The 16,802-nt window shown below is 34.4% G+C and overlaps 2 protein-coding genes across 3 annotated transcripts in view; both read right to left on the bottom strand.

Annotated features, from left to right (window-relative positions):
- Positions 1–462: 462 nt before the first annotated feature.
- Positions 463–1,822, bottom strand: LOC131162506 (uncharacterized). Its single transcript, XM_058119073.1, has one exon. The coding sequence runs from the start codon at positions 1,528–1,530 to the stop codon at positions 742–744; it is 789 nt and encodes a 262-aa protein (XP_057975056.1). The 5' UTR covers positions 1,531–1,822; the 3' UTR covers positions 463–741.
- An 8,546-nt stretch (positions 1,823–10,368) lies between these two features.
- Positions 10,369–16,802, bottom strand: part of LOC131162611 (GPN-loop GTPase QQT1) — a 38,862-nt gene continuing 32,428 nt past the window's right edge. For both annotated transcript variants that reach the window (XM_058119221.1, XM_058119222.1), the window contains 4 exons: positions 11,695–11,767; positions 11,483–11,613; positions 10,720–10,822; positions 10,369–10,612 (listed from right to left, as the gene is read on the bottom strand). In XM_058119221.1, the coding sequence (XP_057975204.1) occupies positions 10,762–10,822; positions 11,483–11,613; positions 11,695–11,767 (265 nt within the window). In that variant the 3' untranslated portion in view covers positions 10,369–10,612; positions 10,720–10,761. The remainder of the gene's footprint in view (positions 10,613–10,719; positions 10,823–11,482; positions 11,614–11,694; positions 11,768–16,802) is intronic.

The following is a 16,802-nucleotide window of genomic DNA, read 5'->3' as shown; positions in this document are numbered from 1 at the left end:
TATGGACTTCTCAGGTGCTAACACATGGGATAACACATTCGGTTCGATTTTGGTTTCAGTTTGAGAAGTTCAAAAGCCACAATTTTTAGTTCGATTTTTGATTTGACACATAATCGAATTGAATCGAACCGATTACACCTATAACATTTAGGGTATCTTTCGATCAAAGATTTTACTTGGAAAAAGGAAAGAAAAAGAAAAAGGAGGAGGAAACTTATTTTTCATTATATTTTCCTTCTATACTATATACTACTTAAAATGAAAATTTATTTTAATATGATTAAAAATATGAAAAAATATATATTAATGATGTATAAAATCAAAATATTGTTCATATATTTGATATATTTTTATTTTATTTTATTTATTTTTCTTGATAATCAAAGATAAAATATTAATTTGTTAATATTTCTCTTTCATTTTCTTAGTATTTTTCAAATTCCAAACAGAAAGAAACACGAGTTTGTTGAAGCTCTTTTATCTTTACAAAAACACCCTCAAACAAACCCAACATTTTATGCGGGTCGGACCCTCACCCTTATCCAACCCACCTTCGTGCCACATCATTACATAATTTACAGCCATTAAAAAAAAAAAAGAAAAAAGGAAAAAAACTGTCCACTGGGGAGGTTGAATTTCCAACATCACCCAAACCCAAACTTACATGTTCAAGAGAAAAGTTTAACCAAAAAAAAAAACCAAAAATTAAAATCAATCGTCGTCTTCACACCACCTTCATCTTCACTGCCGGCGTCTCCGGTGCGCATGTTCCGGCGAATTGTCCCTCGTCCCTGCTCTTTTATTTCCACCTCTTGGAGAATCCAGCTCTACTCCGCCGACGTGACTCACCACCCTCACCACCCTCTTCTTCTCGCTCATTCTCCTTCCGTACACTTTCTTCTTCACCGCCTTTCCCGAACTCTCCCCGCTCAACGTTGGCACCAAGTACCACCCAAACGAAGTGCATAGTATCGCCACCGACCGGCCGAACGCCGCCATAACCACCAGAATCAGTATCACCGCCGCCACCATGTAATAAGAAGGCCGCCTCCACTTATCCATCCTCACCATCTCGCTCCACGACTCGAATCCGCCTCTCTTAATCCCATCGCTAATAACCTTCTGCTCCGGTTCGGGATCTTCCGGACGCCGGTCGGCAGATTCGATCTCGCCGGCGGGGGAATTGGTGGGGGGAGGCTTCTCCGGCGCCGGTTCCTGCTTCTTCCTGTCGCGGAGCTTCACGACAATGGGGACGCAGTCGTTGGAGTCGGGGACGGGGTAGGCGAATCGGACGAAGGAGATCTCGTCGGAGCCGATCTGCGCGTAGATTTTCTGGCGCTTCTCTTCGAGATCGGCGAGGAGGGCGGAGAATTTGTCGAGGCCGCGGCGGGAGTAAGGATTCTTGGAGGCGTCCCTGGATGATCTTCTGCAGAAGCTACTGCTTCTTCTCGAAGATTTTCTCGGACTCCATTGCTCATTTTCTTCTTGGTCTTCAGGATGGAAAGCGCCGCAGAGGAACGGATTCAACATCTGGAAATGGACTAATTTTGGGAATTATTTGGGAAATTATTGGTCGGATGGGTCGTGTTCTTGTTTTTGATGGGTTTATTGATCGAGAGATTTTGAATTTCAGGGAGGGATTCACGAATCTGTCTCTCTTAAAGGGAAGGGCATGTTTGGGGGATTGAAATAGTCAAATGGAGATTAGAAAAATGAAGTGGTTTTGGAAGGTTCTATGAAGTATTGCCTGATGTGTGGGTCTGACTTCTTGCGGAGGAAGTTAGTGTACGGTGCCACATTTTGATTCTGTCCAAACGCCCCCTAAGCTAGAACGAGAAAATCACTAGGCTGATAAATTAAATCAATTGCTATGACTTGGAAGGGAGACTTTGAAGCGGTCCATTATTGCTTGATTGACGACGATATACTTTTTTCTTCTTTTTTTTTTGGTCTAATATTATGATTAGTAACCAAAAAATGTGCATAAAGAAAAATGGTCATTATTAAACTAATATAATACGCATTTTTTATAATAAAATTAGGTCATTCGTGTATTCTAAATTTGTTATTTTTTAGATTAGGTGAATATTATATTATTATTTTATTATATATTTTTACTTAATAGAAAAATAAACATTTATAAGACATGTTTTAGGAATTTAATTGATCAACCAAAAAATAATTATAAAATGAAAACTACTTTTTTTTTTTGTGTGCAATAGATAATAATTTAACATTTTTATCATTCATCGAGATGTGTGCAAAAAGTTAGAAGATAAAGAGTAATTTAGATGATTTCAACCCATTTAATAAGAAAAAGTGGTTTATGAGTTCTTTTTAGAAACTACATAATTTCATTCGAGATGATGCAATGGGTCCTTTAAATTTGCTACAACATGAGATGAGAAGAGCAAGGGTCTCTTCAATTATGGAAAAATATTTTATTTTTAATTTTTAAATAACTATAAAAATATTATCTTATTTTTAAAATTTTCAACATTCATTAAAAAGTTTAAAAAAAATATTTAGCTTCTTTCATAAAATAGAAAATTAAAAAATATTTTTTTGAGTCTTCAAAAACTCATAGTATCATAGAAGAGGAGAAGGGTTATATGGTGGTCGATATGTCCTCATGTTTGTATTGTTAAGTGAGTTTGTATCCATAATTTAAAATTTAAAAATATAATTAATTATTCAAAATGTTATTTAACCTAATAATTTCTTATGAGGAATAATATTGTTTTTGATTTATAAGTGATATTCTGAGAGAGTAAAATAAATAATGGGATGTGCCCAAGTCTGTTTCCAAAAATAAAAATAGAAAAATGTAGAGGGCATACTGACGCAAGCTTAGCACATATCTTCTAGACAAATTATCCAATCAGAATTACCATAATATTAAGGAATAAATGAAGGTGGCAGAGTGGGAGGGACAGCTTGGGGGCTCTCAACTCCCCAGAGAGACAGACACGTGGAAGTTTTAATTGTGACACATAAGATAAGAACCACATCCATCTCATCATATGACTTCCAGTTCCTTTGATTTTTCTCCCTTTTTCTTTTTCTTTATCTTATTTTTAATTTTAATCTCCACGTCACTTTGTTGACGCCGACGTCACCATTTAATACGACTGTTCATGACAAAATTATACTTTTAAAAATACGATGACATGACCGATAAACCCAACCTTCTAACAGCACAAAATAAATTTTTATTATTAATTTATATAACTGTGTGCGCGCTGCCCGTTCTTTTAGTTTTTATTTTATTGTTATTATTATTTTTTACAGTTGACTCTTTAGGACTCCCACAACTCCTGCTGCTCCTGGTCGCATTGCATGCCTATTTTACGTGCTTCAATTTTTTTTGCAAGTAATATGATTATATGCGTCATTCATCGGCTGAAGTGTCAAGTCCGAGTTGTGATTTTGATAATTCTAAACTCACGAATTTGATACCTTTCGAGAATTTATCTCGATAAATTATTATGATGTGTTAATGGAAGGATGATTTTTTTTTCCCGAAATCTGGTGCGACAACATAGTATTCAAAGTGATGCGATAGTGACTAAAGTCTCCAAGTTATTAAAAAAAAATCACTGTATGTAATTTATAACATTTACATGATGTATGGTATGCTCTTATAATTTATATATATAAAGTTATGTGCATCGATACATATAAAAGAGTTTAAAGCCTATGGTACTGAAAAAATAATTCACTCACTTCTATAAAATGTTGTGATTGTATTATTTACTTGTCGTTTTTATGGTTATAATGAAAGTGGAAAGCATTGTGAACTCGATAGGAAATTTGAGCAATATACTCATTATTTAGGAGTAGCTTTATTTTATTTTTTTAGCATTGTATATTAGGAAGCTACTTGCTCATTGGATGATTTAGGGAAATCTATTTCTATATATCCTTGTTTTAAGCTAAGTGACTCGTTGAGAATTTTCTTATGTCATTTGGGTCTTTTAAGTCTCACTACGTAGGGTGGATCGTATAAATCTTTTTCTGTCAATTCATACTATCTAAAGCTTTTTTTTTTTTTTTTTACAACCAAATTCAAAGGCATTAAATATTTACTCACTATCTTATTTCATGTTATTTTTAGTTATATCCAACCCTTTTTAATGCTGATACAATAACTAGTTCACTTTACCTCCAGGGTGTGGTTCAGGTGGTAGTGCGGGCTGTGGGAGTGCCTCTCACGAGGTCAGGTGTTCAAACCCTCTCGAGTTTGTTTTCACCTCTGGATTCCTGAAATTTATCTCCCTTTGGAGATGTGGGGTCGGCTTCAAGGGGCGCAAGATTAGTCACGTGGACCGTAAAACGAACACGTGGAAACTCGGTGCGTAATCTAAAAAAAAAAAAAAAAAACTAGTTCACTCGTCCTCATTGGTGCCCTATTTGGCACGAGTTTCAAATATAAATCTATTGTGATTTGATAGTCTCTTCACCCTCCTCTGGCCACATTCTTAAAGCTAGACATTACTCTTTCATACATATCCTTAATAATATATGTCAATATACTTACTGTACACTCTCTTCTTTTATAAGACCCACAAAAGAAATTCTCTAGGTAATTTATCGTAGACTTTCTCTAAGTTAAGACAAACCATATGCAAATCATTCTTATTTTTTTCTAAACTTTTTCATTAATATTTTTTTAGAGATAAAATAACTTCTGTTGTCCATCTCACAAGCATAAAACCAAATTGATTATCTAGACTCTCATTTCAAGTCTTATTCTTTGTTTAGTCGTTATCCTATTCCATAGTTTCACTGTAAGACTCGTAAGCTTAGTCTCGTGATAGTTATTACAATTTTGAATATTACATTTGTTTTTGTATACAGGTGTTAATGTGTTTTAATCTCCTCAATTCATTTGACATATTCTAGGTTTTTACAATAGTATCGGATAAATCAGTTAAATATATACTTCTATTATCCTTTTGACATTTCCAAACTTCAATTAAAATGTTATTTCCTCAATTTTTGCGTTAACAGAAGTCATTGTCTTTGTGACATCACTTATAGCTATGTAGCCAAGACCCACTTATTTTTAATCCGTCTCATCATCGATATATTATACATAGCAGTAACAGTATCATTCACCCTCATATATATATATATGTACATATAACGTACATGTTTCATAAAAAAAAAACACGAATGATCAAAATTTGAGATTTTTATATTAAGAATTTTAAATTTAAATTCTATAAGGGATTGATAGCAAGTAATTTTGGGATGTGAGATGAGCAATCTCATGTTAGTGTAAGCTTTTCATTTGAAAAGTGTGCATGCAGTGATTTACTTACTCCTTAATTTACTTGGAATTAGACACGAGTTTCAACCATACCATGTCACGATTTACCTACTACTTTTGGAGGTCTTGAAGAAAATGATAATCCTAAGAGAACATACCTCATCCGAGCTATACATATATAGAAGTCATTTTCAAAGGGATTTTACGTAAGCAAAACATCAATCTTGTCATCCTCGTTTAATAATTACTTTATGGTATGATTGATTAATTAATTATAAAATCTAGTCGTAAATTATATGCTGTAAACAAAATTTCAAAACGAGTGTGAAATCAGCTCATTAATTACATTTATATTGTTTTTGAGGGTATGAATTTCAGACTTTAAATTTAAATTTGAGTAGATTTGAAAAAAATTTAATATAATTTTATATTATATCTTATTCAAATCTAATACGAATCCAAGAATAAAATCTCTCCTATAAGTTGAAGGTTTATTTTAATTTATAATACTTCAGAGTATAAAATTTAAAATTGTATAAATTTAATTACAAATCTTATTATAAAAGGGATATATATAGTTGTATTTTGTAACAATAAACTTTTGGGTAAAAGACACTCACATTTCTTAAGGTTGGGTAAAAAAACAAAGACCTTCGCTGAGGTTTCAAAAATATCACATATCTCCCATGGGGTTTGCCAAAAAAATACGGACCTCTCCTAAAAAACTTGTCTTTTTTGTAAAATACATGCAGAGGTTCTTGTTTTTAAGACAAACCTCTAGAAAGGTCCTCACGATTTTTAAAATTTTTGAAATATTTGGGAGAGTCATCATCCTTTTGTCAAACCGAATGAGAGGTTAGTGACTTTTGTCCTAAATTTTTTTATTTATTTGTGTTAAAAAAATTATCCAAACTAGGAGCGAGAGATTACGAGACTAATTAGATTGTTTCTTTATATTTAATTTTATAAAAGTAATTAAATCTTTAAATTATGGTGGCACACGAATTAGGTAGATGCCTCAAGTCTTATAAAATGGGAAATGAAAAATATGAAAGCATGCCATAAACAAAGATTCAAAATCATATAAATTATTTTGGAATGTAAAAGCAAATTAAATATATACTCTATTAGTGATTAGTATATAAAAATAAAAATAACCCGTTGACGAATGTAAGGGTATTTTCCGATATATTAATTTTAAATAATAATAGAAAATTTTGAAAGTTTTAACCAAGAATAAAAATAGTTATTTTATTATTTGCTTTATATTATAAGTCAAGTTCGATATGCGCTAGTTAAAATTATATAGTCGGTTTTTCGTATGATAAAATTGTATGTGAGGACATGACTCACATGAATTTATTTTCTAGATTCTTTTCAATTTATAAAAACAATAATTTTTTAGAAAATTAAGCTTTGTACTCTATGAACAATGAAGTGCATAAAATAAGTACATATGGGTTGATTTATAAGTAGTTTATAAGACTTTCTTTAGAAAATTAACTAATTAATATAAAAAGAATTTCAAAAATTGAGATAACAACATAGAAGAATGTGAGTCATGGTTTCTAGAAGATTCATGTATCAATAAATCAACCTTGGTCATTTTATTTTAAGAAAAATCACCTCTTAATTCAGCCATTCATATCTATATTGGCTTGATACTGAAATACACAAACAATATATGCCTAGAAAGATAAGAATATGTTTTTTGTCGTTGACCCAAAATAAATTTTCAAACTCATAATCAATATGTCTTTCAAAATAGTAATATAATAATGTTAGAATAATATTATCATCGATAGTCTATTTTTCTTTGGATAAAACGATGAATTATCTCTTTTCTTCTTTAATCCTTTTGCCTGCATGCACGAAAAAAATTAAGGGCACAAAACTACCATTTAATACATTAAAGAATAAATACAAAGAACTAAAAAAAAAAATCATTAAGAATGCCTATTTTATTATATTTTTCAAATTTTTTTCTCAAAATAAATATTTTTTTTTGGAACTAAAAAAAGTTAATATGTGTAATTATGTCATCTTTAATATATTTTTCAAATTTTTTTCTCAAAATAAAATATATTTTTTTGGAACTAAAAATAGTTAATATTTGGTCCAATTTTTGGCATTCTCTCTTCAAAACCCATTAGGGGGGGTAAAACTACCAACTAATACATTAAAGAATAAATTTAAATCACATTTAGTTTGCAGAATCCCTATTCGCCGGAATAAATTAATTTTAATACATTAGTTACAATTAATTATGCAAATAATTTTGTTGTTACTATAAAATAAATAACAATATAAAACATCTTATGAGTCCATAATCAAGAATAGACGAGGAGTAACTCTTTCCAAATTTCATCATGAGGACATCTATTCTTTTCTTAATACATGTTAAACGAAATAACTAGGAATAGGAGTATATACGAAAATAACTATTCCCTCGATTCCCAAAATTTAAACTAAATTCCATCTACGTGCTAACAATGCTCTTAAGGGTATTTCATTTGAGAAGACCTAGAGGGGCGCAGTTAACTTAATTAGCTGCAGCCCACAACCAAACACTGCACTTGTTTGAGTTACCAGTAGAAGCTTTTTTAAATAAAATAAAATAAAAATTGTTCTTATTCAAAGTTGGAGAAGGTAATTGGAGATAAGATACGTATAACATGACTTGGGTGGTAAAATGGGGAATTAGGGTTTCAAGTCAATTTTTCTAGAAGCAGCATGCATGACTTTAGAACATGGGACCTTACACATTCATAGATATATGGATATGGGTTCTTGGGTGTGAAAGCATTTAGCAAGAGGAATGAGAGTATCAGCAATTAACGTAAGACAGAGAAAATGGATGCTTTTCCCAGAGTCATTAAGAATTCTTGAATGTGACATTTGTTGATTTAACACATTTTTAACAGCAGCCACATGCCCCAAGGCACCCACATATATATATATATATATATATATATATAGAGAGAGAGAGAGAGAGAGAGAGAGAGAGAGAGAGAGATACTTTCCATCCTTTGATTATTAATAGCAACGTGATAGGATACGTTCCATCATTAAATATGCTTTGATTACCAATAGTAACATGATAGGATAGTGGGGGCAGTGATTGCCAGAGGATTGGAGGATTGGACATTATCATCCCTTCTGAAGTGCGGATCCGCATGCTTGTTTTTGTTTTTCGTTTTTTATTTTTTATTTTCAACTAAAAATTAACATTATGCGTAAGCTCAGCTAGAAAATTGTATGTAGATTAATTTGAATATTTTCAATACCACCTGTAAAATAAAATTTAGATTATTTTCCAACAATCACATCAAGAGAGAGATAGGGTAAACAGTCCACATTTGGTTAAATCACTCTTACTTACCTATCATACAATACAAATAAAGGACACAGGATTGTTTGAAACTAATTATAAAAAAAAAAATTTGAAAAAAAAATACTTAATTTTTAAAATAAAAAGTAATTTAAAATAATTTTTTTAAAAAATTAATACTTATTTAAGTGTAAACCAAACATTAATTATTGACACATACATAATTTAAGTATTTTTTATAATAAATACTTTACCTTTGAGACTTTCCAGTGGGGCTAGATTAAGAGAGGCCTGTTAGCCCAGGCAGATGGAGTAACAGGTCTCCCTAGCTGGCCATGCTCTGGCTAAGACGGCAAATCAAAAGCTTAAAAAAGTAAAAATAAATTGAAACATCTAAACTTTTTCTCATACTCATGTGTTAATTCATTTCATGTTATAAAATAATATTACTTCTATTTTCAAATTTCTCATCCTTCAAAAAAAAAACAAAAATACTTATTCCATGTCTCTCTGGTGTGCTTAAACAAGAATGGAGTCTTTGCAGTAACGAGCAAGTTTCTTTTAACCATTTTTTATTCCTGGGGAATGAACTGATTCAGAACAGAACAAAAAGCCCCACTTTCTTTCGTCAGTTTCTGTCTGCCAAACACAATATTGCAATTTCACTTGCCCCCCCTCTCCTCTTCCAAAAATATATAAAAGGCTAAAAAATTATCTTTAGCAATTATTAAGAATATTAACACATAATTCACTCCACACATTTTTCAAAAGAAAGGCTAAACTATATGAATATAGAATTATTATTATTATTATTATTATAATTAAAGATGCGAGTTAAACCAACTCAAAAACTATTTAGTCTTGACTTACCCAACTTGATTCAATTCATTGAAGTTCCGGCTGATATGACTCCATTTTATATACATATTAAGGTTATTTTATAATCAAATACAACTTGATCAAATTGGATTTGAAATTTAAATCATCATCATCTCATATAATCTGCCTCCAAAATAATTTTCTAAAAAGACGACTTCCACGTGTCTCATTTTTCAAATGCAAGATATGTAAAGAGTGAATTTCACTTTTTTTAACATCAGGGTTGTTCAAATTGGTACCCACTTAGGCATACAAGCTCGTGAAAGGCTGAGCCACTCAAAATCATTTCAACCCAAACATGATTAAAATATCAACCATGGTTTTTATTGGTCAAGGGTAATGATAACTCGATAGGGAAAGCCAACGGAAGAATAGAATAGGAAACTTTGAAGAGTTGACAGTGAGATCCCTCAGTCAAACGCGGCTTAGCATTTCAACAGTCAACGGACGCCGCAGGATCTTAAATTCTTAATCCACATTTGTATATATAATAATATAATAACGTAAGACACTCACCTGCAAAACGTGCCCCCCACTTTGAACCAGCACCACGCGCCGCCGCGCTAATTCAACATTTACACCAGCCTTCCACCGGATAGAGCTCAGCTCGTTGTGCCACGCAGCCTGCACGTCTGTTGAATGACTTGACTATCCTCAAGCCAGGGACAGCTTGACGTCCTCGTATACCTCTGCACATTGCACAACTGAAGTGGTGCCTTTTGTCACAAAATACAGAATTTTTAAATCCTAGCACTTGTTCAGGATTGATTTTTCTGGGTATTAAAATAGATAATGCCTATACGAGTATAGAACCATAACTCTGTTCAGTTGTGCCTGTGTGGGCGAGAGAGAGAGAGAGAGAGAGAGAGAGAGAGAGAGAGAGAGGGTCGACCAGTTGAGATGATCAGAATCCTTCCAAACTGTTTTAAGTTACAATTCTGCACATGCATTAAATAAAATTTCATTCATTGTGATCAGAATTACACAACGTTGCCACAAAGTTGACACATTTGGTAACATCAGTAGTTCCCCTTTTTAACAAGAGCTTGCAGTCTTGAAAAAGATTGGGGGATTGTGAAGCCATGAAGCTCTGCAGCGACAAAAACTCCGTTTTGTGTGATACAATTCTGAGGGATCATACAGAAGAAATGATGAATGAGAAGAGAGAGGCCATTTAATAAACTAAAACTTAACCCAGAAAACAGAAAAGATAAGAGGACAGTTTAATGCTCACCAGTGTACTGCAATTCATGGAATTGGTTTTTTCAAATTCCCATCAGTCACTATAATCAAATTTCTCATCATCTTTCATATACCTCTCCTGCACTGCAGCCACTGTGATGGCTCCCGTTAAGAAAAACTCATGAAGGTTATTACAATCAAGCTCCGCAAAGAGGAGAACCAAAAGAGATTTCATTAGCGCCTTTATCTTGTAAGCTTCTATGCAATGCATGAAAGACCATTACATTTACTGCACCTCATAAAAGAAAATTAAGCATTCGAGGGTAATAAGTACTGCATCATTTTAAATTCTTGCTGAAACAATATGCAAAAGAGGGATTCTCCTCTGCCTATACAGTTCTGTCCTCTATTATCCTTGCATAAATGAAGGGCTCCCTTAATAATAATAATAAGGCATTTTTCATTTTTATAGAAGCCATTCAATCCTCTGGTATGCATAGGCGCATAGGACCCAAGCTTTACATGCTTAAAATTCTGACATGTAATATCACAAAGACTAATACCAATTAAATGATGATTTTTAAATGAGACTTTTATCAATTATGAATCAAAATCTTAAAGCAAGCATAGCACAGGTGCTATGCAACAGTGCATGGCTGCGAAGCCAAGGCCATATATATATATATATATATATATATAGGGACAAGCAAATCCTCAAAGAATGCAGTCCATGGGACAAATTTACACACAAACCACATTTTAAACATAACAGGATGGGAGAACACCTAATTGAAAACAAAAGATGGAAAGGATATCTGTAATAATCCCAATCAACAGGACCAACGGCAATTTTGCTGAACTCAACTGCGCTCCCTTCTAGGCCAGCAAAAATGTAACCATTGCTCCTATCTATCATCTTCACAAGATTTCCTACACTCTCTTTATCCTGTAAAAGCACATATGAGTGAGAACGAAGGTCAACTAATCAATATAAACTTACGAATTACATGCAAAGGAATTTCTGTGCCTGAATATCCAAGGTTGTAAAGTTAACAAGACCATAGTCTTCTATCACGTCACAAAGCTCCTTTGTAAGCTTTCTGCAACAAGAAAAATGCAACTGCTAGAATAAAATAATTTTCAAAGTGCAAAAAAAATGAGCTCTCTCACTATATTCAACACCAAAAACAGAGTAAAACCAGCTTGACGACAGTCAAACAAGGAACAAACTTGATAACCAATATAGTGCTATTAGTTCCAATGGGCATCCAGCATGAACAGAGCACAGTAATTACAAAACAACATGATCTCCAGCAGACACATTCTTAAGAACCTGAATTCAAATAAGAGTGACAAACTCATGAGCCTTGGGTATGGCTGAATTCTAAATTGGCAGCATACATTAATCATATGAGGCTAGGCAACATGCAATGACCGATGTTAGTTCTTAACAACTGCTTGGACAGATTTCAGGGATTTGCAAGTCTCCCCACACATACAATTTATAATAAATTATCCACATAACAAACAAAATAAAAAGTAAATAAAAATATAAAATTACAAATTTTTATTGCTAGCCTCATAAAGCAATAGCAATAATGAGAAGATAAATATAGTTCAGGGAAAAAGTTATCCAAGATAATTTTGAATTGACTATCCTACAACCCCTAATAAAAAATCAGTAATATCACTGCAAAACTAATATACTTGAATTTTTAGGAACTGCTCTGAACAAATCTTTTTCCCACAACAATATTGACCACAATATGTGGTGTAAGAGCCCCTCAACTAAGCCTCCTGGCTGCATAAGCTGCTACGCAGTTTTAAATTTCTTCGGAAGTGAGTTTTGTGATATTACCTTCAATGGCTGCCTCATCAAACCAGCACCGAGGAATTAAATTCCAGTTTCAATGGAAATCTTGAAGGTTTTAATTTATTTATGGACAGAACTTTATACTTGCTGAAGTTTCAAACTCCCTGGAAATTTTAATTCCGATTTCAAGAAACAACAGAAACCTATAGCAACTTATGGAAATTAAGAATAGAACTTCGGGAACTGTTAAAGCAGATGATTGTATATACTTTAGAACCAAAGTAGACTGGTCGAAATGTGTATTTTTAGTATGTGAGGTTTATAACTTACATCTTGCTCATCAAGCAAAGATGATAAAAAACATTCAAATCATTAAAAAACTCATCAAACATTTATTTGAGATAACTGATTATTAACATAATATTTATTTATTTATTGGTAGAAATTTAACCTAACATTTCTTTATGATAAAAAAAAAAAAAAACTTATTACTGAGTTTGATACTTATCGTGTATTATGATCTTAATCATATGATTCAATGAAAATTTTGGGGGCCTTTAGAAATATATTCTGTGGGACAGGTGATAAATCACACTCAACAAGATATTTGTGTCTACCATAGGCGTAAACATAGTGTAGGATCTTTGTGATTATATAGGGTTTTTATGATTTAAATATTTTACAATTATGTGCTGGTCTAACTTTTAGTGATTTGATGACTCAAAGATGGAAATTTCTCATCTCTTTGCAGACACCATTATTTTTTGTGGGGCAGATCCTCAGCATGTTCTGAACTTAAGATGTAACCTTCTCTATTTTGAGGCAATCTCAGGGCATAAAGAAAATCTTGGTAAAAGTAAACTTAACCCAAGCAAGGGTGTGCCTGATGGTTCTTTCCTTGCAGCAATTTTGGGCTGTTAGATTGGGGTCTTACCTACAAAATGTCTTGGGCTTCCCTTCAGAGCAAAGTACCAAGACAAAAAACATTTGGATCCCATTTTTGAGAAATATATTACCTGTCAAAAGATGAAAGACACCCTCATCAAGAGCAGTCTCTCAAATTTCCCGGTGTACTACAAGTCCCTCTTTCCCCTCCCTTGCTTGGTGGGTAAAAAAGCACAATGGATTTTTCTTTTAAGTATCACTTGTCAAATTGAAGGTTGTCAAACAAACGTTTCATTCAGGGGGTTTAGGCATCAAATCGCTTCGTGCGTTCAACAAAATTTCATTTGGAAAATGGTATTGGAGATTCGTGGAGAAGAATATCTATTGGAGAATGATCATTGTTGCTAAATATGTGCTTCAACATAATGGTTGGACCTCCAGTGAAGCTCATGAGCCTTGAGGAGTTCAGGCTTGGAAGTGGGACTCGGAAGGGTTCGCATAATTTCTCCTCTTTAAACAGCTTCCTGTGGAAAATGGAGGTAGCAATAGTATCTTCATCTAGCATGATATTTGTTGTGGATGTCTCCTCTGCGCGCCCTTCCTAGCCTATTCGGCTTGGCATGGGACTAAAATGCACGAGTCATTTTGCTTTTTCATCTTGATGGATAATGGAGCTATGTGGAACATCCCTCGTCAGAAATGCTAATGAGTACGAACTTGATAACTATTATGATTTTCTTGCCCAAATTTAAATTTTAAAGTACTGGCCCCTCTTACTAGAAGGGGCAGTCAGGAAGGCTCACAGATGATGCTATAGGGGTGCAACACCCTAGATCTATTTTCAAAGTTTTTTCTTTTGTTTCCTGAGCGTCAGTGCCCATTTGGAAACCCCCTTTTGGGCCGGTTGGGGAAAGAAAGGGGCCAATGCTTTAAAATCTCAGGGGGGGAAAAAACACACACACACACACAAACAAAAAACATTACACAATGTTAAACAAGGATAAACCCCTTTTCAGCCCCTTTCCATCATGATTTATCAAGCTCTTCAATTTCGCTAATTCCCTTTGTCCCTTCAACTTTCGACTTTTGCCACCATCACTTCATTCCTCTAAAATCATCAACTTGAAGCCCATTTTATCCGAAGTATCTTGTGCTTCTAAGTCCTTCTTAGGAACCTCCTCCATGGATATAGCAAAATTCAATCCCTTCGCTGTAAATTGTTAACCAGATCATCATTATCAAAGAAAGAAACAACCTCAAGTCCTTCCAATGGGGGTAGATGTACATAAGATAAATCCACAATCCCTTTACAAAAATCCAAAATGTACCCATATTGTTCTCAAATCTCATCCAACAACAGCCCCCCAGCACACTCAAATCACTAATACCATCACTTTTTGAATCTGAGAAGTCCCCATTTCTTTCCCTCTTTTTCTTTACTTGCCCCTTAACTACACCCAGTCTCCTTAGCATGCGAATCTTCCACTCTACTAAGCTCTCCTTTGAATATCTCTTTAATAACTTTGCCGCTGACTCACCAGATTTTTCTCTCTCATCTTCGAACATTTCCCTCATTTCAGTAACTTACAAGCCACCCTCTGACAAGCATAAACCTTGTTTCCCACAAATTTGTCGTAGTTAAGACAAAAATCCATTAGGCTTCCTCCCCCCCCCCCCCCCCCCCCCACCACAAAAAAAGAAAAAGCAACTTCAATTTTTTTACTCTTTTCCACACCACTTTCTAATCCCTCTTCTAAACTTGTTGCCCTTTTTATCACCGCAATCTTGTTAAGTTAAGAAAAAACCATCAGACTTCCTCCCCACAAAAGCAACGTCTAATTTTTTACTCTTTTCCACATCACCTTCTAATCCCTCTCCTAAACTTGTTGCATTTTTATCGCCGCAATATTGCTTCAAATCTTCTCTTCTGCTAATCTGAGTTTGTTCCAAAACTCAAATCAATTCTACTCATATTTTGGAAATCTGTAGATTGGGAATGTAAGTACTATCAAAAGGTACATCGTCCTCCTTCCCAATTCTCGGCTCCTGGAATCTAAGAATGGGATTTTGCACCAGCCCATTTTTTATTTCCAGCAAGGAAGTACCTGGACCACTAATATCCAAACCATAAGCTTGACTACCACCATGGTCCATCTACACGAAGCCAAAGAATCAGATCCTCCCTTTAAGCCCACTTCATATTTTCCTAAAAATGGGGCCTGATCAAATAATTTGCCCAATTTATTAAAAAAAATATACCTTCTTTTTCTATTACTTTTGCCAAACCCAAAACTAGAAAAATACTGCCTGACCCATTCCTCTTTGCAGTCTCTTCCCTGAATGCAGCCCTAACTGCTTCTGAGAAGATTGCTGCTCCTGCCAAAACCCTAGCTTCCTTGCTATTCTGGTCAAACAATTCCCGTCATTCTACGATGGGTCCTGACTTCGAAAACCCAGGTTTCTTCAACTACATAACACCTCCACATCTAAAACACCGATCTTCTCTCCCACCCATCTTACCCTGATTACTAGAGAAGATTAACTACCATGACCCACGCCTTCCCCCTTTTTACCTTCCAGCAGCACCTGACTCCACGATCAGAGACCTGAAGGGTCATCAGCAACTACAGATTCAGATTCCTTACAAAATTCCTTTGCAATCTTGCAGAAATCATTTGCAAAGATTCGCCAACTCTCACTCTTTGTGCCACCAGAATTGAGCACTAACCATTTCCTTCCTTCCCATTCCAACCCTAACTCCATAAACTTTCCTATCTTTGTCCACCTAATCATCATCCAATACGGCGTGGTGCCCTTACAGAAACTCCAATACCCCCTTTACATGCAACCAAACACTAACAAGCCATCAGCAAATCAATAAACTGCCTCTTTAGAAAGCCTAACCCATCTGTCGTGCACCACGTCATTCTCGACCACATGTAGAGAACAGAACTCCCCGACCTCATTCAAACGCAAATTGAAGAATTTTCCTTCGATCTGGATTGACCAATTCAACAAGCCCTACTGCATAAAACTCCATATTGTCAAACACTAGAGAGGGAGAGAGGATTGTTTCACAAGAGGGAAAGAGAAACTTTTTGCGAAATCCTAGCTTTCATATCACCGTATGCTCAATAGGGAAAGAATTGCCACATACTCAGAGAATCGCCATATGTTGAGGAAAGAAGAACCTTCAAGCCTTTGAGATAGAAGATGCTACCAGGCTTCGACCCTTCGAATGTCAATGAAGGCTTCCACTTTGGGCAAGTTCTTAGATCTTACTACTAACAACCTTCGCAAAAAAAGGCCCAACTCTTATTAATAGATGTTTCTTGTGCGAGAACATCGATTATATCCTCCTTCTGTGTCTATTGATGAGTAACTTTTGGAATCTAGCTCTTGCTATGATTGGGCAGCACAGGGTTACAGACAAGACA

This window comes from Malania oleifera, chromosome 8 (assembly GCF_029873635.1).
Source record: "Malania oleifera isolate guangnan ecotype guangnan chromosome 8, ASM2987363v1, whole genome shotgun sequence".
NCBI classification, from domain to species: domain Eukaryota; kingdom Viridiplantae; phylum Streptophyta; class Magnoliopsida; order Santalales; family Ximeniaceae; genus Malania; species Malania oleifera.
This window is presented reverse-complemented; position numbering and strand designations above follow the sequence as displayed.

Coding starts and splice junctions, on each gene's coding strand:
- LOC131162506 (XM_058119073.1), bottom strand. CDS start 1,530: ATGTTGAATCCGTTCCTCTGCGGCGCTTTCCATCCTGAAGACCAAGAA.